This window comes from Balaenoptera borealis, assembly GCF_965194805.1.
Source record: "Balaenoptera borealis genome assembly, chromosome: 1".
Taxonomy (NCBI): domain Eukaryota; kingdom Metazoa; phylum Chordata; class Mammalia; order Artiodactyla; family Balaenopteridae; genus Balaenoptera; species Balaenoptera borealis.
In genome coordinates, this window is record NC_138860.1 from 152,552,511 (window position 1) to 152,577,962 (window position 25,452).

At 44.3% G+C, this 25,452-nt stretch overlaps 1 protein-coding gene across 1 annotated transcript in view; it reads left to right on the forward strand.

The window, feature by feature from the left end:
* Positions 1-25,452, forward strand: part of LOC309620360 (uncharacterized protein) — a gene marked incomplete at its 5' end in the record, with an annotated part of 185,840 nt that overhangs the window by 155,108 nt on the left and 5,280 nt on the right. Inside the window, 2 exons of the mRNA XM_082376626.1 lie at positions 14,377-14,489; positions 17,813-17,953. Coding sequence (XP_082232752.1) covers positions 14,377-14,489; positions 17,813-17,930 — 231 coding nt within the window. The 3' untranslated portion in view covers positions 17,931-17,953. The remainder of the gene's footprint in view (positions 1-14,376; positions 14,490-17,812; positions 17,954-25,452) is intronic.

Genomic DNA, 25,452 nt, shown 5'->3' on the forward strand with positions numbered 1-25,452 from the left:
ATGAACCAGGAAGCAGGCTCTCACCAGACACCAGATCTGCCAATGCCTTGATCTCAGACTTGTCAGCCTCCAGAACTGTGAGAAATAATTTTTTGTTGTTGTTGTTTAAGCTGCCCAGTCTGGTATTTTGTTATAGCAGCACAAACAGACTAAGATACCTTTCCTGGCATTCTGTGGGAGCCTTGGCATTGTTCAGAAGCATCAACTCCTGATGAACCCTGGGACTTCCTTTCCTCCCCAAGGGGTCCTGAGGACACAGAGATGCTTCAGACATGGCCTGTGTCATTGACAGTCTTTCAGGGGACATCCCTGCTTCCTCTCTCCCACTCCCTAACATGCCCCACTCATTAGCATGTCCTCTAAACTATCTGTGGTGAAGGACCTTTTATTTTTCCATTTCTGCTATGTTTTGGACCAACACTCTTGTAAAATATAATAAAAACGTCTCAGCAATATCAGATTGCTATAAAGGTTTCTAAGTCCCTACTCTCACCTTTCCCTTTTTGTACTTCTGTCATTACGGACTGGTTACAGCTCACGGACCAGCCCCAGTTCACAGACCACACTTTGCTGAGCACTGCTCAAGTCCGTTTCCAGTTCCACTACCACCACTCTGGACTAAGCGAACGTTGTTACTTGCCTATTTCTGCAACAGTCTCCTAAATGGTCTGCCCTCATGCATTCTGGTCCTCTCCAAGCCATCCTCCCCCTAGTAACTAGATGGATTATTCTAGCACATAAATCTGACCATGTCACGCCCTTGCTTAAACCTTCCTGGGACTTCCCACTGTCTTCAGCGTGGTTCATGATAGACGCATTCCCACTTCTTGCTTCTTATATAAATTCTCACTTTCCTCCTCATTCACACACACCAGGGTTCAAGTCATACGAAACTGCTGCAGTTTTTGAAAATGAACGCATCCTCTCATGCCTCAGGGCTTTCGTACAGGCTGTTCTCTCTACGTGGAATGTCTTCTACTAAAAAACCATTCATTCTTTTAACCGACACTTATGGGCTACTCACTCTAAGCTAAACATGCGAAGCACTGGGACTGCCAAGGTGAAGAAGATACAGCCCCTGTCCTTTAGGAGGCCGTGATCCAGTGGAGGGAGAGAGGCAAGTAGACTGACAGTGACTGCACAGTGGGGCAGGGCAGTGACAAAAGAAAGCACAGGGGCAGTGGGAGACCAGAGGAGGATCTTGCAACCCAGCCTGGGGTCAGGAAAGTCTGCCTGGAGTAGATAACACTTGGACAGATCACCAAGGAATCATTCGGAGTAGCCTGGCAATAGCAGAGGTGGGAGTGAGGAAAGGTGATCTGGGCTGAGGAACAGACTACGCAAAGGCTTGGTGGTACCAGGCAGGAAAGGGGATGGAGGAATGGCAAACGAAGTCTTCCTCATTGCCCAGCTGTTCATTGTCACGCCCTGTGCAAGGGACACAGCAGTGGTGCCAAATATCCCACACGTGAACACACACCTATGACTTAAATACACACAGATGTAAAAACATATATGGACAACCTCGCAAATATTATGCTAAGTGAAAGGAGCCAGACACAAAAAGTTATATGATTGTATTTATATGAAATATCAAGAATAGGTAAATCCATAGAGACAGAAAGCAGATTAGTGTTTGCCCGGGGCTGGGGGGAGGGGAACGTGGAGTGACTGCTTCATGAGTACAAGATTTCTTTTTGGGATGATGAAAATGTTTTGGAACTAGAATGGAGGCGATGATTGTACAACATTGTGAATGTGTACTAAGTGCTGCTGAACTATACACTCAAATTGATTAATTTTATATTATGCAAATTTTACCTTGATTAAAAAAAAAAATATGTGGAAACCCACAGACATATTCACTCAACAAATAATTACCGAGTGGCTTCGGTGTGCCAGGCACTGTATAAAGCACAATAGATTAGGGATTGTTCCTACCCTGAAGGTCCCATACAAGTAAGTCACACGGATATGAGCCCATACAGACAAAACCACAGGCCTCACGAAGACATGTGTGCACATTCACTTAACGTTCATTTAACAAATATTTATTGAGTGCCTACCATGTGTCAGGCAATAGGCGGGGTGCTGGGCCTGAATGGGGAATGAATAGACATAATTACTGTCCTCGTGGCTTAAGGACACAAACACACCTCTGTAGGCCTCACCTACAGAGGCACACCCAGACTGAAGTACACAAACACACACGTACCTAAACAAGGACGCAGCCAAAGTCCACCAGCCAAATACGTGTTGGGTGAAATAAATGAGCAATAACACACAGACAGGCGAGCGTAACCCCATCTCCCCAACCTGTACACATTCCTCATGCAATCAATAGGAGTTCCATTAACAGTCAGATTAAAAGAGGCTCGGGATTTCAGAGCCTTCTCAGGAGAGGGGAATAAGCAGGCCTCAGTAGAAGGGCCTGGAGCATTAAGAAAAAAATCTCCAAGTCTCACTTAAGTGATTTTTGGCAGAAATCAAATTAACGGCGAGACTATGGACTGCTGACAAGGTGCTCCATCACGCTCTGCTGTGTGAATGTGTTTCTTACACATGTTGTTTTCATTAGCACTTCATTTGATAATGATAAATGGCATTTTCATTTGAAAGGAAAATATTAAAAAGTTCTGATTTGCAAGAGTGAGTTAGAATAAATGATATTATTATGTTCTGCCACTTGTGTGGCTCAGAGAAAAATAATAATAATGATAATAAAAAACCCCAACAGCTTTCCCTGCTGAAGAAACACAAGCATTTTATTTCTCCAGCGGGCCATTTGCTCGCCATCAAATCTGTCCTTGGCGCAGAACCTGCTGAAAGGCGATGGTTTAGAAGAGTGGGGGAGAAATGCTGGAGACATCAAAGGCCATCAGGAAAGGTGACCTTGGGAAGTCCTGGCCCCCCACAGGCTAGCAGGAGCGATTACGCACTGGCTGAGCCTCTGTTGGGGCCTGGAATGCACTTTCTTGTCTTTGAGTCTGATTTCAGCATTTTCTCCTTCAGTTTGTAGAAATCTGGCCTCTTCTGGACCTACTTCAAGGACCCTGGGGTCATTTTGAGGGTTGATCAAGTCACTACCCTGCTTACAACCCACAAAGGGCTCCTATCACCTACAGGATAAAGTCCTAACTCTTTAGCTTGGCATCCAAGGCCCTCGGCTACCTTTTCCCTGCCCCCAGCCTCAACTCCCACATTCCCCCACGCTCCTCTTATGCTCCAGTTACAATGAACTCTGTACCATCCCCTGTACATGCTTTCTTTCCTACCCACATGCCACGAGGAACCCCTGGACGACTCCTTGGGTGAACTCCTACTCATTCCAAGAGCCAACTCAAGCATCTCCCTATGAGACCTTGTCTGAATCCTCTTCAGGAAGAGGCTTCACTCATCAGTTCCCAAGCCTCATTTTACATACTTTATCATGGGTGTGATTGCATGAAATGGCCTGGAGCAGATGAAAGGCTGCAGGTCATTGGCGTGGTGATGCAGAGGATGCGGGCAGGTGCAGAGAAAGAAGCCCTGTGGCCACATTCGGGCCCAGCCTGTAGAGGGTCTGGTACCTTTAAAACCTCTTTGGCCTTGCCCACCTCAGGCTAATGAGTGTTCCCTTCTCTGGCTCTCACAGCACTCTGGGCTACCTCATCCTATGACCCATCACACCCAGTTGTCTGCGTCCACAGCTCTGCCCTTTTCTTGCCCCTAGACCAGGAGCTTCTTTAGCACAGGGTCTGCTCTGTGTTCTCTTGGTGCTCTCAGGGCCTGGATCAGGGTCTGCTCAAAGTGAGCATTTGTTAATCAAGTAAGTGGATGGTGGCCTCTCTAAGAAGGGCATGTCACCTAAACCTAAACAGAAGTTGGGAAAGTTGAAGTCTAGGGAGAATTGTTGTTGTTTGGATGACTTTGTTCTTGGTATTTCTTCATAGCAATAATGTAACCTTTCTTTTCTTCAGAGGTGAATCAGAGTCAAATAAACTTGTTTGAAAACCCAGCACATCCTAGCGAGGTCGATGGCATTAGCATGCACTGGGAGATTTCCAATGTCTGGCATCAGTCCAGGCAATTGATGCATCTCCCTCCTGTCTCCTCTGCAGCAGTGGGAGCTTGGCATGAAGAGAGAGGGCTGAGAGTTTGCTGCCTCTGGTTGGAGTGAGAGCAGCTCAAGGTCAGTGACCATGGCAATAACGCAGGGCTTTGAGGCCATCTTTGGTCTTTCTTCCTAATCACGCAACCATCTACCACCTCATTTGATGCCCTCCAAAAGCCCAGTTCAACTAACATGAAATGAGCTCCCACTAAGTGCCAAACACCCTACCAGGTACTATTGGCAGGAGAAGTCTGACTATTCCCATTTTAGAGATGAAGAGACTGAGGTTCAGAGAGAGGAAGGGTGTTGCCCAAGGTCACATATCCGGATAGTAGATGAACTAGGACAGGAATCCAAGTCTGTCTTGCTTTTATCTAGGTTAAGGGTCTCCCTCTTCCAAGCATCCATAGGTATTCAGCCCTGGAATGGGTGCTGGCGGAGAGAAAGGGCTGAATGAGTTGGGGAAATAGGGACAGAGAGCAGAGTTTGTATCCTGGCTGACACGGAAGGTATCCATAGCCAGGCTCTACTTCTGCTCATCCCACATCTCAGCCTGGACTCCAGTCACACCTAAGCATTCTCTAAGCAGGCCCTGCCACCTTCTTTTTTTTTTATAAACTTTGGGTTTATTTATTTATTTTATTTATTTATTTATGGCTGTGTTGGGTCTTCGTTTCTGTGCGAGGGCTTTCTCTAGTTGTGGCAAGTGGGGACCACTCTTCATCGCGGTGCGCGGGCCTCTCATTATCGCGGCCTCTCTTGTTGCGGAGCACAGGCTCCAGACGCGCAGGCTCAGTAGTTGTGGCTCATGGGCCTAGTTGCTCCGCGGCATGTGGGATCCTCCCAGACCAGGGCTCGAACCCGTGTCCCCTGCATTGGCAGGCAGAATCTCAACCACTACGCCACCAGGGAAGTCCCCTGCCACCTTCTTTACTCTATGTCTTTGCCTCCTGCCTGGCAAGCCCTTCTATCATCTTCACCTGTTAAGATCCCTAGCATCCTTTAGGATCCAGCTCATATTCTACCTCCTCCAAGAAACCTGCCAGCTACACTTGGTTCGTTATCCCCACAGCACTATGAGCCATGTGGGGTCATGGATCTCTCTAATTCATTCTTGAATTATGCCTGACACATACATAGTAGGTGCTCAGTAAACGTATACGTAGTGACAATCACCATAGCATGTTCATCATTATTAACATTGTAATACTTGTAAGATTTGTCTAGAATGGTGCTTCCCAGCCAACTTTGGGTCACTTTCTCCCTTGAAAATCTGCTACTGGGAGTCACAGACCCTCCTGCCACAAACACACAGAGAAGTCACATGCAGGAGTTGGATTCTAAAGACAGTCTATGAGGCAAAAATCATATGTAATCGAAATTACCCTTGCAAATCCTTTGAATTTCCTCTGAAGTCCAGAGTACATAGTCTATACAGCAGATAGTCGGTTTACATTTGGGAACCATGTTGCATGAAAAAGCCTTTCTTTTTCTTTTCTTAATTTTTTTCTCATTAGTCATCCATTTTATACACATCAGTGTATACATGTCAATCCTAATCTCCCAATTCATCACACCACCACCCCCACCCCCGCCGTTTTCCTCCCTTGGTGTCCATACATTTTTTCTCTACTTCTGTGTCTCAATTTCTGCTCGGCAAACTGGTTCATCTGTACCATTTTCTAGGTTCCACATATATGCGTTAACACACGATATTTGTTTTTCTCTTTCTGACTTCACTCTGTATGACAGCCTCTAGATCCATCCACGTCTCTACAAATGACCCAATTTCGTTCCTTTTTATGGCTGAGTAATATTCCATTGTATATATGTACCACAACTTCTTTATCCGTTCATCTGTCGATGGGCATTTAGGTTGCTTCCATGACCGGGCTATTGTAAATAGTGCTGCAATGAACATTGGGGTGCATGTGTCTTTTTGAATTATGGTTTTCTCTGGGTATATGACCAGTAGTGGGATTGCTGGGTCATATGGTAATTCTATTTTTAGCTTTTTAAGGAACCTCCATACTGTTCTCCATAGTGGCTGTATCAATTTACATTCCCACCAACAGTGCAAGAGGGTTCCCTTTTCTCCACACCTTCTCCAGCATTTGCTGTTTTTAGATTTTCCGATGATGCCCATTCTAACTGGTGTGAGGTGATACCTCATTGTAGTTTTGATTTGCATTTCTCTAATAACTAGTGATGTTGAGCAGCTTTTCATGTGCTTCTTGGCCGTCTGTATGTCTTCTTTGGAGAAATGTCTATTTAGGTCTTCTGCCCATTTTTGGATTGGGTTGTTTGTTTGTTTAATATTGAGCTGCATGAGCTGTTTATATATTTTGGAGATTAATCCTTTGTCTGATGATTCACTTGCAAATATTTTCTCTCATTCTGAGGGTTGTCTTTTCGTCTTGTTTATGGTTTCCTTTGCTGTACAAAAGCTTTTAAGTTTTGTTAGGTTCCATTTGTTTATTTTTGTTTTTATTTTCATTACTCTAGGAGGTGGATCAAAAAATACCTTGCTGTGATGTATGTCAAAGAGTGTTCTTCCTATGTTTTCCTCTAAGAGTTTTATAGTGTCCAGTCTTACATTTAGGTCTCGAATCCATTTTGAGTTTATTTTTGTGTATTGTGTTAGGGAGTGTTCTAATTTCATACTTTTACATGTAGCTGTCCAGTTTTCCCAGCATCACTTATTGAAGAGACTGTCTTTTCTCCATTGTATATCCTTGCCTCCTTTGTCATAGATTAGTTGACCATAGGTGTGTGGGTTTATCTCTGGTCTTTCTATCCTGTTCCATTGATCTATATTTCTGTTTTTGTGCCAGTACCATATTGTCTTGATTACTGTAGCTAAGTAGTATAGTCTGAAGTCAAGGAGTCTGATTCCTTCAGCTCCGTTTTTTTCCCTCAAGACTGCTTTGGCTAGTTGCTTTGGCTCTTTTGTGTCTCCATACAAATTTTAAGACTTTTTGTTCTAGTTCTGTAAAAAATGCCATTGGTAATTTAGGGATTGCATTGAATCTGTAGATTGCTTTGGATAGTAGAGTCATTTTCACAATGTTGATTCTTCCTATTCAAGAACGTGGTATATCTCTCCATCTGTTGGTATCATCTTTAATTTCTTTCATCAGTGTCTTATAGTTTTCTGCATACAGGTCTTTTGTCTCCCTAGGTAGATTTATTCCTAGGTATTTTATTCTTTTTGTTGCAGTGGTAAATGGGAGTGTTTCCTTAATTTCTCTTTCAGATTTTTCATCATTAGTGTATAGGAATGCAAGAGATTTCTGTGCATTAATTTTGTATCCTGCAACTTCACCAAATTCATTGATTAGCTCTAGTAGTTTTCTGGTGGCATCTTTAGGATTCTCTATGTATAGTATCATGTCATCTGCAAACAGTGACAGTTTTACTTCTTCTTTTCCAGTTTGGATTCCTTTTATTTCTTTTTTTTCTCTAACTGCCGTGGCTAGGACTTCCAAAACTATGTTGAATAATAGTGGTGAGAGTGGACATCCTTGTCGTGTTCCTGATCTTAGGGGAAATGCTTTCAGTTTTTCACCATAGAGAATGATGTTTGCTGTGGGTTTGTCATATATGGCCTTTATTATGTTGAGGTAGGTTCCCTCTATGTCCACTTTCTGTAGAGTTTTTATCATAAATGGGTTTTGAGTTTTGTCAAAAGCTTTTTCTGCATCTATTGAGATGATCTTATGGTATTTATTCTTCAATTTGTTCATATGGTGTATCACATTGATTTATTTGCATATATTTAAGAATCCTTGCATCATCCCTGGGCTAAATCCCACTTGATCATGGTGTATGATCCTTTTAATGTGTTGTTGGATTCTGTTTGCTAGTATTTTGTTGAGGATTTTTGCATCTATATTCATCAGTGATATTGGTCTGTAATTTTCTTCTTTTGTAGTATCTTTGTCTGGTTTTGGTATCAGGGTGATCGTGGCCACAGAGAATGAGTTTGGGAGTTGTCCTTTCTCTGCAATTTTTTGGAAGAGTTTGAGAAGGATGGGTGTTAGCTCTTTTGTAAATGTTTGATAGAATTCACCTGTGAAGCCCTCTTGTCCTAGACTTTTGTTTGTTGGAAGATTTTTAATCACAGTTTCAATTACATTACTTGTGATTGGTCTGTTCATATGTTTTATTTCTTCCTGGTTCAGTCTTGGAAGGTTATACCTTTCTAAGAATTTGTCCATTTCTTCCAGGTTGTCCATTTAATTGGCATAGAGTTGCTTGTAGTAGTCTCTTAGGATGCTTTGTATTTCTGCAGTGTGTGTTGTAACTTCTTTTTCATTTCTAATTTTATTGATTTGAGTCCTCTCCCTCTTTTTCTTGATGAGTCTGCTAATGGTTTATCAATTTTGTTTATCTTCTCATAGAACCAGCTTTTAGTTTTATTGATCGTTGTTATTGCTTTCTTTGTTTCTATTTCATTTATTTCTGCTCTGATCTTGATGATTTCTTTCCTTCTGGTAACTCTGGGTTTTGTTTGTTCTTCTTTCTCTAGTTCCTTTAGGTGTAAGGTTAGATTGTTTACTTGAGATTTTTCTTGTTTCTTTAGGTAGGCTTGTATAGCTATAAACTTCCCTCTTAGAACTGCTTTTGTTGCATCCCATAGGTTTTGGATCGTCGAGTTTTCATTGTCATTTGTCTCTAGGTATTTTTCTATTTCCTCTTCGATTTCTTCAGTGCTCTCTTCGTTATTTAGTAACGTATTGTTTAGCCTCCATGTTTTTGTGTTTTTTACGTTTTTTTGCCGTAATTGATTTCTAATCTCATAGCATTGTGGTCAGAAAAGATGCTTGATATGATTTCAATTTTCTTAAATTTACTGAGGCTTGATTTGTGACCCAAGATGTGATCTATCCTGGAGAATGATCTGTGCGTACTTGAGAAGAAAGTGTAATCTGCTGTTTTTGGATGGAATGTCCTATAAATATCAATTAAATCTATCTGGTCTATTGTGTCATTTAAAGCTTGTGTTTCTTTATTAATTTTCTGTTTGGATGATCTGTCCATTGGTGTAAGTGAGGTGTTAAAGTCCCCCACTATTATTGTGTTACTGTTGATTTCCTCTTTTATAGCTGTTAGCAGTTGCCTTATGTATTGAGGTGCTCCTATGTTGGGTGCATATATATTTATAATTGTTATATCTTCTTCTTGGATTGACGACTTGATCATTACATAGTGTCCTTCCTTGTCTCTTGCAACATTCTTTATTTTAAAGTCTATTTTATCTGATATGAGTATTGCTACTCCAGCTTCCTTTTGATTTCCATTTGCATGGAATATCTTTTTCCATCCCCTCACTTTCAGTCTGTATGTGTCCCTAGGTCTGAAGTGGGTCTCTGGTAGACAGCATATATATGCGTCTTGTTTTTGTATCCATTCAGCAAGCTTGTGTCTTTTGGTTGGAGCATTTAATCCATTCACGTTTAAGGTAATTATCGATATGTATGTTCCTATTACCATTTTCTTAATTGTTTCGGGTTTGTTTTTGTAGGTCCTTTTCTTCTCTTGTGTTTCCCACTTAGAGAAGTTCCTTTAGCATTTGTTGTAGAGCTGGTTTGGTGGTGCTGTATTCTCTTAGCTTTTGCCTGTCTGTAAAGCTTTTTTTTTTTTTTTAAAGATTGATTGATTGATTTCTATGTTGGGTCTTCGTTTCTGTGCTAGGGCTTTCTCTAGTTGCGGTAAGTGGGGGCCACTCTTCATCGCGGTGCGTGGGCCTCTCACTATCGTGGCCTCTCTTGTTGCAGAGCACAGGCTCCAGACGCGAAGGCTCAGTAGTTGTGGCTCACGGGCCTAGTTGCTCCATGGCATGTGGGATCTTACCAGACCAGGGCTCGAATCCGTATCCCCTGCATTGGCAGGCAGATTCTCAACCACTGTGCCACCAGGGAAGCCCTGTAAAGCTTTTGATTTCTCCATCGAATCTGAATGAGGTCCTTGCTGGGTAGAGTAATCTTGATTGTAGGTTCTTCCCTTTCATCACTTTACGTATATCATGCCACTCCCTTCTGGCTCGTAGAGTTTCTGCTGAGAAATCAGCTGTTAACCTTATAGGAGTTCCCTTGTATATTATTTGTCGTTTTTCCCTTGCTGGTTTCAGTAATTTTTCTCTGTCTTTAATTTTTGCCAGTTTGATTACTATGTGTCTCAATGTGTTTCTCATTGGGTTTATGCTGTATGGGATTCTCTGCTCTTTCTGGACTTGGATGGCTATTTCCTTTCCCATGTTAGGGAAGTTTTCGACTATAATCTCTTCAAGTATTTTCTTGGGTCATTTCTCTTTCTCTTCTCCTTCTGGGACCCCTATAATGTGAATGTTGTTGCATTTAATGTTGTCCCAGAGGTCTCTTAGGCTGTCTTCATTTCATTCTTTTTTCTTTATTCTATTCTGCAGCAGTGAATTCCACTATTCTGTCTTCCAGGTCACTTATCCGTTCTTCTGACTCAGTTATTCTGCTATTGATTCCTTCTAGTGTATTTTTCATTTCACTTATTGTATTGTTCATCTCTGTTTGTTTGTTCTTTAATTCTTCTAGATCTTTGTTAAACATTTCTTGCATCTTCTCGATCTTTGCCTCCATTCTTTTTCTGAGGTCCTGGATCATCTTCACTATTGTTATTCTGAATTCTTTTTCTGGAAGTTTGTCTATCTCCATTTCATGCAGTTGTTTTTCTGGGGTTTTATCTTGTTCCTTCATCTGGTACATAGCCCTCTGCCTTTTCATCTTGTCTATCTTTCTGTGATTGTGGTTTTTGTTCCACAGGCTGCAGGATTGTAGTTCTTCTTGCTTCTGCTGTCTGCCCTCTTGTGCAAGCTTTCTGATGGGAGGGACTGGTAGTGGGTAGAGCTGGGTGTTGTTCTGGTGGGCAGAGCTCAGTAAAACTTTAATTCACTTGTCTGCTGATGGGTGGGGCTGGGTTCCCTCCCTGTTGGTTGTTTGGCCTGAGGTGACCCAGCACTGGAGCCTACCCGGCTCTTTGGTGGGGCTAATGGCAGACTCTGAGAGGGCTCACACCAAGGAGTACTTCCCAGAACTTCTGCTGCCAGTGTCCTTGTCCCCACGGTGAGCCACAGCCACCCCCTGCCTCTGCAGGAGACCCTCCAACACTAGCAGGTAGGTCTGGTTCAGTCTCCCATGGGGTTACTACTCCTTCCTCTGTGTACTGATGTGCATACTACTTTGTGTGTGCCCTCTAAGAGTGGAGTCTCTGTTTCCCTCAGTCCTGTCGAGGTCCTGCAATCAAATCCCTCTAGCCTTCAAAGTCTGATTCTCTAGGAATTCTTCCTACCATTGCTGGACCCTCAGGTTGGGAAGCCTGACATGAGGCTCAGAACCTTCATGCCAGTGGGTGGACTTCTGTGGTATAAGTGTTCTCCAGTTTGTGAGTCACCCACCCAGCAGTTATGGGATTTGATTTTATTGTGATTGCATCCCTCCTACTGTCTCATTGTGGCTTCTCCTTTGTCTTTGGATGTGGGGTATCTTTTTTGGTGAGTTCCAGTGTCTTCCTGTCGATGATTGTTCAGCAGTTAGCTGTGATCCCAGTGCTCTCACAAGAGGGAGTGAGCACACGTCCTTCTACTCTGCCATCTTGAACCAATCCTCAACTTCCAACTTCTTGTATCGTCATTTGGGGAAGGCAGAAGGGACCTCAAAGCCTTTCTTTAAATAATAGAATCACCACCCACACACCAAGATGCTTATCTGTAGAAGAGGCATGAAGAAAGTCAGATTTTTTGCAGGATCAGCAGATCTCTGCCTGTACTTACAAATTTTGGCGTCAACTTCAAGGGGTTCATGGACTTCAAAGCTTAGGCATGGACCTCAAGTTCAGAGCTTTTGGTATAGAGCTTTATTTTTTATTCGTTTATTTTTTAAATTTATTTTTTATTTTTGGTTGCATTGGGTCTTTGTTGCTGCGTGTGGGCTTTCTGTAGCTGTAGCGAGCAGGGGCTGCTCATCGTTGTGGAACACAGGCTCTAGGCACACAGGCTTCAATAGTTGTGGCATGTGGGCTCAGTAGTTGTGCCTTGCGGGCTCTAGAGCGCAGGCTCAGTAGTTGTGGCCCATGGGCTTAGTTGCTCCATGGCATGTGGGATCTTCCCAGACCAGGGATCGAACGTGTGTCCCCTGCATTGGCAGGCAGATTCTTAACCACTGCAGCACCAGGGAAGTCCCTGGTATAGAGCTTTAAAATGTACAAAGTCTTTATCATGCAGTAGCCTATCTTAATCTTCAAAACTATCCTTTGAAATGGGTATCACTGATATTGTTCCTACTTTATAGATGAGAAAATTGAGACTCAGGGAGGCAAAATGACTTTTAGTCCAAAGATCTGGCCTCTTGTCCAATGACTTTCCCTAAAGACTTCCCTACTCCACTGCCCTGATGGCCACATTGAAGGTTTGAATTAATCCTTCATCTACTTGTCAATGGACTAGGAGGCTGTGTGATCTTAGACTAGTTACCTAACCTCTCTGAAACTCAAAAGCTGTGTTTGCAAAATAAAGATAATAACACCCACTGAGTAGTGTCCTTGTAGGATTAAATGAGCCATTGGATGTGAAATTGCCTGGCAGGGTGCCTAGGATATTGCAGAGACTCCCTAAGGGTTAGCTTTTCTTCATCTCTCCTGGCATTCCTGGGAAATCAAATAGAGAAAAGGCTTCCTCTGCGCAGTGTCATCTCCCCTCCTGACCTCCAAAGGGCTTCAAAGACTTGGAGTCTTGGGCAAAACTGCTTAAAAATATGCAAATACGTTTCCTTGTCTTTGAAATCTCTGGCTCCTCCACGCCATTTATTGAACACTGAGTAGAGAGCAGAGAAGCAGACACCAGGGGTCTGTTCAATCACAAATTTTGTGTGACTTTGGGCAGGTGTCTTCAATTCAAGAAATACTGATGGAAGCACAAATGCTTCATCTGGGCTTTGCAGGCCCTTCATGAACCTCTACTTGAACCCTCCAATGGCTGCCCATTTCACTTAGAGTAAAAGCTCAAGTCTTACAGGGACCTATGGAGCCTACATCAGTCAGGGTCCAGCTGGGAAAACAACCCACACCAGGTAATTTACTAGAGATTGTTTAATACAGGGAGTTAGTTACAAGGGCATTAGAAGAGCTAAAAGGGCAACAAAGGGAAGGTGAGGCAACCCAGAGATTTGCAATTGCAGGGGAATGCAACTTCCCCTAGGGATGCAGGAATAAAGGGAGCCCAAGGGCTGGAGCTGCCCCACTGGAACCAGAACCAAGGTGGGCCTGTCTGGTGGGAGCTGGAGCCATGGGAAGCTGTGGCCCCTACTAGATATACCACTTGAAACAGAGAAGAGTGGGAGATATACTTGGCTTTTCTTCCCTCTCTCTCTAACCTCCTGCCAGTGCCTCCCACTGGCCAAACCTAGCCAGAAGCCAGAGAGCAAGGGAGAAGTACAGGGAAGGATGAATATGAGAGGAAACCAGCCATTGATGGCACACACCCTCAGGATATGGTACACCCCTCTCCAGCCCCCTATTATCTCTTTGAACTCATGTCCAAAATCTTACAATTCACTCCCTGTGCTCTAGCCATATGGGCCTCCTCAGTGTTCTTTGGACACACTGGACCTTTACATTTGCTGTTCCTTCTGTCTGTATTTTGTCCACTAGATATCCACATGGCTCCCTTCCTTTTTCTATCACTTTCTAAGTGAGGGTTTTTCTGACTATTCTACTTAAGTTTCTAACCCCCTCCCCACTGGCCCTCCTATCTCCTTCCTGCTTTATTCTTCTCTCTAGTTTTTATGACCATTTAACAGTCTTTGCAATTTACGTTTGTATGTATATATTTTTAATGTCCTCCTCTTCTTTCTAGAATGTAAGGTCCATGAGGGCAGAGATTTTTGTCTGCTTTGTTTACTGCTATATTTCCAGTGCCCAGAACAGAAAAGTGCCTGGAAAATGCTCAATAAATATTTGTTAATTAAACTAATGGATAACTCAAGATCCAAACTCCCCCTTTATTTTTATCCATTTGTTCCTGCAGTGAACTCTAGGATACGTGTGGGATACGGGTTGGAGAGGGGCATGTAAAGAGGCAGTCTGAACAATTAGGATGCCCTTCTGATTGCTGGGCCTTTGTTTCCCCATCCATAAGGCAAAGGGGCTGAGCAGGAGACCTCAAGAGACCCTTCCAGCCTCACCATTCTACAAATCTAAGAGTATTTCCCTGGCAGAAATACTTGGAAGATAAAATTAATCCTCTCCTTAATCAGCAGTTCCCATCTCTGCACGTGACTTGTCAGGGGAACTTTTCTCCGATGCTCACACGACACGAGAACTTGTCACATCTTCCATCTCTGGGAACATCCTCACCTGAAATTGAAAGGTAAATATTTCAGTTGTGAGTCTCTCTGTCATGACTCAAATAATTTTAAAATTGCTTAGATGTCTTTGCCTAACAATGTTCAGATTGTTCTAATGCAGGGGAAAACGGTAGTTTTAGACACAGTAATATTGATAGCAGCTAGTAATTTCCATGTATTTCTCACGGTTATCGGCGCTGTGAGGATTACCAGGCAGAATTTTTTACTTATTAGAAAGACATTTTATGTCGAGGGCCTAGCATGGTGCCTGGCAATAGAAGATGCTCACTAGGTGATGACTTTTGCGATCATTATTTTCACTGAGTTGGGTTAGAAAATAGCCATGCTTATTTCCAGGATGCTATTTAATGTCTGCAGGGATCTCAGCTCCAAGGGATTTTATCCCCAGTAGACCCCTTTAGAAACCAGGACAAGCCCACTGCAAGAGTAGCGGAAACTTTGTAGGGCAGAAAAGAATTAAAGGATTGAAAAGTATTGAGAAGAGTTTACGACTAGGGGGTCAGTGGAAAGACAGCCCAGGGTTGGCGCAATCTTTCTCTCATTCATTCAGTAGCTAGTCTCTTGTGCCTTCATGAAAATCAAACTCTGTCCCTGCCCTCAAGCAGCTACCGATCTAGTCAGAAGGACAAGATAATGTGCTGTAAATATCAGTTAATGGGCCTCAATGCAGTGCTAGGGGAAGGTACAGAGCATTTCTTTGAGTCTTTAGAACATCAAAGAAAGATGTTTAAAACTATACATTGAGGGAATTCCCTGGCAGTCCAGTGGTTAAGACTTGTTGCTTTCACTGCTGTGAGCCCAGTTTCGATCCCTGGTTGGGGAACTAGGATCCCACAAGCTGTGTGGTGTGGCCAGAAAAAAAACCCAAAACCAACTATACATTGAATCAAGCACAAGTTTTGTTTTGCCACTTTCACTCACCAGTGCCAGCAAAAAGGAAAAAGGAACTAATATAGTAAGCAATTATCACCATTTAAATGACTGTACTGTTTATTCATGTGGTCATTTTAATCATCTGTTTCCTTCTTGAAGCTAGATAATTTTATCTGCTTTGTTAACTGCTTTATCCCCAGCCTCTAGAATCATGTTGAGTGCATAGCAAATCTCCAATAAATATTTGTTGGCTGATGGACTAGACCAATCCCACTGCACAGAAGAAATAAAACTGGCCCCTGGTCAGGAGAGGAGGTGTAGCCAGATCCTGGAAGGCTTGAATGCCAGACCAAGCATCTTGATCCTGTGTTCTGAGGCCCTAGAGAGACACTGAAGGATTTTTTGCTGGAGTAAGGTCTTCTCAGACTCCTGTTCCAAGACCTCTTTCTTTCCAAGTTCCTTTTTTGTGTGTTGCTTGTTTTATTTGACTAGGCGAGTCTTACTTGGGAGTTCCCTAACAAAAGTCTTTCAGCGAGTGAAAGGGACCTAGTTATCTGTTCCTCCCTTTCCCAAATTCAAGCCCACGTTCTTCCTGTAATTAAACCCAAACTCCAGCTAAATTAGGCAAACATTTTTAAATGGCAACTCAAGAAGGATGTTTTAGTAATTGTGTGATGAAGATGGCAGATCTTTGTCATCTTATTGCAGCCTGAAGGACAGCTGGTAGGGAAGTTACTTTGAGAGATTTTAATAATGAGTCCAATTCTTGCTGTGTATAAGAATGATGACAGCTGGATGCCAGCTTCAGAGGATGGGTCAAGCTTTGGATTTGTGTATCTGTGCTACTTGTCATGTATCAGCGTATTTTTTTTATATTAACAAAACAGTTCATATTGACAAATATTTCTTAACCATCTACTAGGTTCCAGACACTGCCCTAGATGCTGGCACCAGGGATTCAGTGTTCACAAGAAGCCATGTCCTTGCCATCAAGGATCTTTTAGTCTAGTAGGGAAGATTTAACACATGGTCATAAGATCAGCATAACAAAAATAGCTTTCTTATCTACTATGTGTGATTGACATACATTTTCTTATTTAACTCTCACAGCAACTCATTAAGGTTAATACTTTTATCTCTTTTATTAGACAAGGAAACCAACCATTGCAAAGTCAGTAAGTGACCCAGTCAGGATTTGAACTTAGGTCTGACCCCAAACCCATGCTCTTTCCACAGTGCCTGTGTCTTACCTTAGAGGAGAGTTAGTTTATATATGTGGAATGGGGCTGGGAGAAGGGCAGCTATGCAGCATGTCAGGGGTTCTTAGAAAAGGCGAAGGAAGAGATGGAAACTGGCTAGGACAGGGAATGGGAAATTGAAAGGGATAGAAGTGTTGGTCTGCTATGGAGGTGGGCAAATCACCGAGTTCCAGGGGTCCTTCCATATGGCCAAGTTCTACCATGGCAGACTTCTGACCCCTCCCGCTAGTTACACCTCACATTTCTGATTCTCTGCTTCCGATCTACCACTTCCATTCCCTTTGATCCCTGGGAGAGGCCCCAGTGACAGTTCTGCTTCTGTCACCAGTGCCACCCCAGCACACATCTCCCACATACCTCATAGTGGGCAGGTTTCGCTGCAGGTTTCAGCTGTTCCTTCCAGTGATAGGAGAGAAAGTGCCACTTGCAAATGGAAATGCTTTTCTTACCCAGTGTTTGCAGGAGTAATTCTGCTGTTGAAATTGCCTGGCCCTTGTTGGCCCAGAGTTTCTTCTTAGGCACTCCCTCCCTCCTCCATTCACTCAGCAAGCATTTACTGAGGCCAGTTCCGTGACGGGCCTTTGCTGGGCTCTGTGGGCACACAAGGGTATTAGACTTTGCTGCTCCCTCCAGGAGTTCACTTTGCAGTGAGGAGACAGAATGACTCTAAGGCGTACGTGGTGGGCGGGGTGGAGGCCTCTTCCAGGGCCTAGAGTGAGGGAGGACCACACCCTGAGCAGGTTCACTGCTGATGCGAGTGGGAATGTGGGTGGAGAGGGCCAGTGAGGAAGGAGCATCCCAGGCAGGGAAACCGTACGTACAAAGGCATAGAATTCCTGGGGTCTCATAACACTTTGAGGACTTCGGGGTTCCAGAGGGAAAGGGGCCAAGACAGGAGATGAATCTGGAGAGATAAGCAGGCGTGAGGTCACGGAGGGCCTTGAATACCAAGTGCGGTCATTGCTGGGGTCACCAAAATCTCTACGTGATTCCTCTTCTTCCAGAGCACAGAGCTTGACTGCATTCCCAGCCCCTCCTGCAGTTAGAGTGGCTCCACAGAAACTTCAACACGTGATCCTCTTTCTCTTCCCCTGTCGGCTGACTAGATGCAGAGGAGTCCAGGGCCCCAAGATGGAAGGAGCTTGGCTCTACATATTTCCACTCAAAGGAGAGCTTCCTGCCCGGCTGACTAGATGCAGAGGAGTCCAGGGCCCCAAGATGGAAGGAGCTTGGCTCTACATATTTCCACTCAAAGGAGAGCTTCCTGCCCATCGGGAACACCCATTAGGACTTTGTGTGAATGAGAAGTAAACGTCCCTGTGTTAAGCTACTGGGTGGGTGAGCTTATCTGTTACCGTAGCTAGCAGATACCTTTACTCAGTGATCCTCAAATTCAGCATACACCCCAATCACTAGCAGAGCTTGTCAAACACAGATTGATGGGCCCCACCCCAAATTTCCAATCTAATAGATCCTGAGATGGGGCCGGAACACTTGTATTTTTTATACAGTTTATCAGGTGATGCTGGCGCTGCTTGTATGGAGACCACACTTTAAGAATCACTGCCTAAACTCTTCTACCAGGTTCCAGGGTTTCACCCCAATGAGAGAGGAATAACCTGGGGTCTCCTGAGCGTAAAGGCACAGCTGCATAGGAAGGGATCTTGGTTAGATGATGATGATAATGAAAACAATGACGATGATGATTAGGGTCAACATTTATTAGGCACTCACTGTGTGCTCGCCTGTGTTCGAAGTCATTAAATCCTCCCGACAATATGATAAAGTAAGTATTCTGAAATTTCCACCTTGGAGGGGCAAAGGCTTCTGTTGCAAAAGTGCCTTAGCTGTCCCCTCCCTCAGGCTCTGTGAGAGGAGGAAGAAGCAAATATCCTGGGAGAGGTAATGAGATTTAGCAGAAAGAGTACATAAAATTTGGAGTCAGACTGGGCTAAAGTCCCAGCTTCTCCACGGACAACCTGTAGATCCTGGGAGAGTCACATGACTCCTCTGCATTTCAGATTCCTCACCTGTAAAGTGGGAAAAATACTATGTACTTCAAAGGGGTGAAAGAAGATGACAGAGAATGTATGAAAGCTCCTGTCTCCTGGTTTGTACTCAGGAAAAGGCATCATTGTTATTAAGTCTGCTCTGAGCTCCCAGACCCCATGCCTGGGCTTGGCCTGGCCATGTTAGTGTGTGCAAGTCTATTCCTTTTTCCTGAACTGCCTCAGTTTCCTTTGGGCACCTGTGGGCAACTGTATGAAGATGGAGGGGAGGAGCTGTAGCTACCTTTAGCCACCACCCTGTCCAACCGGTGTTGAGCTAGAACTCCATCCAGCCTGGCTCCCTTAGGTCGCCAGTGCACATAGGTCTGGCCAGCCTGATTCAGATGTCCTAATCCTTTTATAATTCTTCTTGGGGCTGTCCTGACTTCAAGGCAGTTTCATTAGGTTTATATTTGACCCTCCCTGAGCACAGAGATGGGGCCCAACAAGTCTTTGCAGAGGGAGAAGGTTGGGGGTGAGGGTTAATGGCCAAGCCAGAGCTGGGGGTAGGCAAAGCAAGCCCCAACTTTGTGGCCTTAACAGGACAGAACTCCAGGATCCAGGTACTTTCCTGTCAGTAGGTCACTTCTCAACCTGCCTTCTCAAATGCCAGGAACATAGCTGGAATCTTGGCTGGAAACCCCCAGGCATTGCTAGAAAATGCCTTTTCACTTGCACCATAGCAGGACAGTCCTTGCTCATTTAAACTATATTTAACCTCTTTAAATGCAATCCGTTTCTAGCTTTCCCTTTTGCTTGGTCTGTGTCTTTAACAATCTGGTTAAAATGTCCTACAAGCTCTGGCAATGACACTTCTGAAGATCCCTGGCTAATCTCACTTGAACCTGAAAACAGTGCTACAAAGTAAGCAGGTCAGAAATGGTTATCCTGAGGGAGAGATACTTGGTAGAGGTCGCATAGTGTAAGCCTGGCAGAACAGGGATCCAAATCCTCAGGTCTTAATATTACTCCATACTCTTTATTTAGAAAGTTGACAAGACATATGAAGTCAGTGACCTTAGAATAAAATCCACAGTCCTTACTCAGGTCTGCAAAAGCCTGCATGATCTGGCCAGCTCTCCAATGTCTTCTGGCATCTCTGTCCCTTCCCTCCCTGTTCTTCTGCCCTTCTGGCCATCTGTTATTTCCTAGAACCTATTCAGCTCTTACTACCTCCAGGACTTCGCACTGATGTTCTTTGCCTGTCTCTTTCACAGTGACTCCTTCTCATCCTTCAGGTCTCATTTCAAAGTCCTTTTCTCAGGGAAAAGACTTTTACCCTGCCTAGGTAGAGCCCCTCTGCTATTTCTTCCATAGTATTTTCCTTCCCAGCCCTTATCACAATCTGTAATTATTTTAATTATTGAATGAACAGATGGATTAATGACTTGGTACCCAAGTCATTCAATTCAATTAATTTAATTATTAGGCAAACATTTATTGAGCACCTACTAAGGGCCACTCTTTCAGGAGCTGAGGTTACAATAGTGAACAAAGATACAAGTCTCTGCACGATGGGGAAAATGTCTAGGGAAGGGAAGGAAAACAAATGGAGTTAAGGGTCACTCCAAGGGTTTTGGCTTGAAAGACTAGAAGGATGGTGCTGCCATTTGCTAAAATGGGGAAGAGAGTAGGTTGAGTGGATGAGAAGGCAAAAAGGAATGGTGTTTTTGGCTATGTTAATTTTAAGATGCCCTTTAGACAGTAAGGTGGAGATGTCAACTTGGCAATAGTATATATGTCTCCAGAGTCAAGGGGAGAGATATGGGCTGGAAATATATTTGGGAATCTTCTGAACATTAATTATATTAAAAGTCATGACCCTGGATGAGTGATTCTGAGAAGTGAATGTAGTTAGAGAAAAGGTCCAAGAGCCTCCAATATTTAGAGTTCAAAGAGATGAGGAAGAAATTGAGAGATGGCCAGAAAGGTAGGAATAGGAAGCAGAGTCTTCACTTGAGAATGAAGATGAGGGAGGAGGTACTGGAGGTTTGAAAGAAAGAGGAGAAAGCAGGAAGACATCATCTAGGAGCGAGAAAGTGTGAATGAACTAGAGTGCAGTGAAATGAGGGAGGGCCCAAAAAAAGAATGTTTGCAAGGGTGGGATTATATGTTTGATCATGGATTTAAACTGAATAGGAAGGGAATTGGGGGCATGGGGGGTGGGAGGGGGACGGACAGTAAAAAGTGAATTGAAGGTCCCAGTGGGCTGAAGGGTTATTTTGAGTCAGGGTACTAAAGAGAGTGGGATAGGAAGTAGGCATTGACAAGAGGATGCTTGAAATTGAAATTCAGGTCTTAAGGCCTAAGGTATGAGCAGGAAGGGGAGTAACAAGGGGGAAGGAGAAGCAGAGGTTGAGGAATTCAGAAGCTAGGATATTGTAAGGATCGTCTATGTGCATATTGAAATCATCAAGAATTATGACAGATTAGTTTTGGAGAGTCTTAGTGTGGTTTTGGGGAGTATTTATGGGAGATAAGGTGGGTGCCTGGCACACAGTGGGTTCTCAATCAATGCAATTTGATCACTTATTTGCTTAATATTTATTCAGGGCGCTGGGGCTTCTCCCTCAGGTGCTTCCAAGGGAGGGCCCCGTGGAGGGTTGTGACATTACATTTCAGGTTGGGGTGGGGGTTGGGAGACAAGGTTAGGGCACGATCCTGGCCTCAAGGGAACCTGTGGGTCCCTACTGCGAGGCTGCCCTGTAGTCTAGGGTGCAGGCCCTTCTGCGGGCTTCAGGCTGGACTCCCACCACAGCCGCACGCCTTCAGCTCCGCGACGGCAGCAGCAGATGGTGAGAAGTGGGTGGGCTGGGGGTATCTGCAACTGATCCCACAGTCGCTGGATTAATGAGGCCTCGTGCCCGCCTTCTTTTCTGCAGTGTGCCAGCCGACAGTAGCTTCCTTTGCTGGGGTGGGTTTGTTTGTGGGAAATTTTTTGGCAGTGAAAACTCAGCACCTGATTGAAAACTTCCTCTCCCCCTCATTTTTCCCCCTCCCCCAGCTCCTAGACTGGTTCTAATGTATTCTGGGGCCTCAAGCCTGCCCCCAGGGTTCTTCCTGGTATCAGACTGATGAAGCTAAGATCAGGTAGTCCTGCTCTTGCATCTACAAATGGGGAAACTGAGGCCTCAAGAATTTAAATATTCATTCTGTCACAGTAGGCTCAGGACCCTCCACATATTCTAGGCCCTTCGGGTGTCTAGCTGCATCCCCAGGTTACCATAGATCCACAAGTAAGAACTTGGATTGTTCATATTTGAGGTTCAGATGTATATAAGCATATCTGATGGATATTGAGATCGTGGGGAAAGGAAGCATTGGAAGCCAGATCACAATGAGGACAAGGGGGTCCCGAGAGAAAGCATCACTATAAGTGTGGAGGGAGGCTGGCACAGAGGACCAGGTTAGTAAAGTGGCTTGCAGATAAGGAGCACTAGTTGTGGGCATAGTGTAAAGCTCTTCTTAGCCCACTTTGGTCTGGCCAAAAAACTATTTCAGTAAGACACTCGGGGTCCAGCAAAGTGAGATAAGAGAAATAAAGTGTGCACCCCTAATGATAAGCAAGAGTGAGAGAGCAGGTGAGAAAGAGAGATAGCCCTGGGGATCTGGAGGTGAGCGAAGATGCTGAGTTAGTGGGATGGCAGGGATTGAGGCCACACAGAGCATGAGAGGTCAAAGATAGGTCAGTGCCACTGAATGGGTAGCCCAAGAGGAGCCCTGTCTGCACGGCAGACGGATGCAGGCAGCAATACAGCAATGACAATCTGGAGGTGAGTTGGGATGGAACTCATAGCAGTGGAGACAGTAGGGGCAGTGGACATCTGGGGTGAACCTGAAGTTCAATATAGGCTTCATCAAAGTGGTCAAACTGAGAGACACAGGCAACGGCCAAGTGGGACAAAGTAATAAGCAAACTTAAACCGCTGAGACAAAGTTTTCTAATCTTTGTCACATAGTGGTGTATGTACAAAAATATTCATTTGTCCCAGTAGGGTAGAGAGACAGACTGTTTGGGGCCAGAGATGATTGGGGGTTGTAAGAGCCCAGGGCTTGGGTTGTAAAAGCCCAACCCCCTGGCTGCTCAGAGGGTTCAGGAAATAAACTGAACAAATCAATAAGAATGTGTTCACTGGTTGGGAAGCTCTGCAGTAAGGAATGTATTTTTCTCAAGTAAGAAGAGGTCTTGGGGAGATAATCCAGGGTTGCTGTAGCAGCTTAGAGATACCACTGAGGACCTAGGCACCTCGTGTGCTTCTAATCTGTTGTTCATAGTTTTTGACTATTGCCTTCATGGTTGCAACAACACACTTGCAGTTCCAGACATCACATGAGCATTCCAAGTGGGAGGAAGGAAGAGGGGAAGGAGGGCAATGGCAAAGGGAAAACACTGTGTCATCTTTTAAAGAGCTTTCCTGAAAGCCTCACCAAGGACTTGTTACATCTCATTGGCCAGAGCTGTGTGATGTGGCCACATCTAACCGTAAGGAAAACTGAAAGGTGTTTTGTAGCTAAGCATTTTGTTGCCCCAATAAAATCAGAGTTCTGTTAGAAAGGAAGAAGAAATGTGGGTAGGCCTGTGACAAATGCTGCATGTATTCAGGGAACAGTACATAGTATTGCATAGTTGGACCACAAACTGTGAGGCAGGAAGAGGAGAGGGATGTGGCTAGTTGAGCCATCAGAGCCTAGGTGATGCAGGGCCTTGGAAGTCATTCTCAGGCTTCTGGACCATATCACCTTGGTGATGGGACTCCACTGATGGGTTGTAGGCAGGGAAGTGATTTGGTCAGATTAGTGTTTTTGGCAGATCATTCTGGCTGAGGGGATGAAAAGAGTGCAGATGTTGAGGAGGGGAGGTCTCCTGTGAGGTTAGTACCAGAATCCATGTACATATATAGAAGGTCTCCAGTTAATCTCTGAATGAGATGATAAGACTTAAACTAGGATATCAGCCATGAGGAGGGGGAGGAGGGGAAGAATCTGATAAATTTTCAGGGATAAAAATGACAGGGTTTGGTAAATGATTGTATAGTTAGGGGAAGGGGGTTGGAGTTTAGAAATACCCCTGGATTTCCCCCATTTATTAGGATGAGGAATACAAGAGAAAAAGTAGGTCTGGAGTATATAGTTGACACTTGAACATCATGGGTTTGAACTGCATGGGTCCACTTATACACGAATTTTTTTCAATAGTAAATACCGCAGTACTATACAATCCATGGTTGGTTGAATCCGGGATGCAGAGGACTGACTATAAGTTATGTTCAGATTTTCAACTGCCAGGAGAGTTGGCGCCCCTAATCCCCAAGTTGTTCAAGGGTCAACTGTATAATTCGTTCAAAATCTCACAGGATGCTGGTGGCAGAGCTAGGAACTGAATCCAGCTCTCCTGGGCCAGTGTTCTTTCCATTACTCTATTCTCCAACCTCTATCCTCTGGAGCCAGGAAAAACCGTCCACTGATGTCATTAGATCCACTGATTCTTCTCCCCCTTCTCTACTCACCAAGTCATGAGAACCCAGAGATGAAGTTAATATGACGGTGGCACCTTGCTCCTGGAGGGCCCAGTTTGACGAGGATGTGCTAAGGGGGTGGGCAGATGGGGCCATCATAAACCCCAGCCCTGCTGTCACTGATGCTGGGGATCAGGGAGGGCCTGAACTGAGCATTAGCTTCTCCCCACAACTATTCTTTCTCTAATCCCTGCTTCATGATTGGCTTGTATGTTAATTTCCCATTGCTGCTATAGCAAATTACCACAAACTTTGTGGCTTGAAACAACACAAATTTATTCTCTTATAGTTCTAGAGGTCTGAAGTCTAAGATCAAGGTGAGGGACCTCCCTGGTGGTCCAGTGGTTAAGAATCCACCTTCCAACACAGGGGACGTGGGTTCGATCCCTGGTTGGGGAACTAAGATCCCATGTGCCATGGGACAGCTAAGCCCGTGCTGCAACTACTGAGCGCACGCGCTCTGGAGCCCGAGCAACAACTAGAGAAGCCCATGCGCTGCAACAAAGAGCCTGCATGCCTCAACAAAAGATCCCGCATGCGGCAACTAAGACCCGACGCAGCCAGAAAGAAATAAATAAACAAATAAATAAATATTAAAAAAAAATAAGATCAGGGTGAGGACAGGGCTGTGTTCTTTATGGAGTCTTTATGGGAGAATCCATTTCCTTACCTTTTTCGGCCTTTGGAGGCCACTTGTGCTCCTTGGCTTGTGGGCCCTTCTTCACATCACCAGCACATTTTGCTTCCATCATCACATCTCCTACTACTGACTGATCCTCCTGCCTCCCTCTTATAAGGACTCTGTGATCACATTAAGCTCATCTAGATAATCCAGATATAATAATCCAGAATAATCTCTCCATCTCAACAGAATCACATTTGCCAAGTACTTTTGACCATGTAAGGTAACATACCCTTGAGGTCCAGGGATTGGGATGTGAACGTCTTTGGAGGGGCCATTATTCAGCCTACCACAGCTGAGCACCTTCATTCTTTTTGTGATCAGCCTTGTGCCTGACAAATAGAGCACAATCCTTGCCCTTGATGAACTCACGGTTTAGGGGCAAAGGCAGAGAAGTCAATAGCAAATTACTGTGCAGGGTGAGAGAGGGAAGAACAGGGACTTTGGGAAGCCAGAGGAGTGGTACATAACCTGGTGTGGGCGGTCGGTGGTGGGGAGGGAGCTCCAGAAGAGACAGTATCCATGCTGAACTTTGAGGAATGTGTAAGAATTAACCAGATGAATAATAATGATAATAATAATAATAA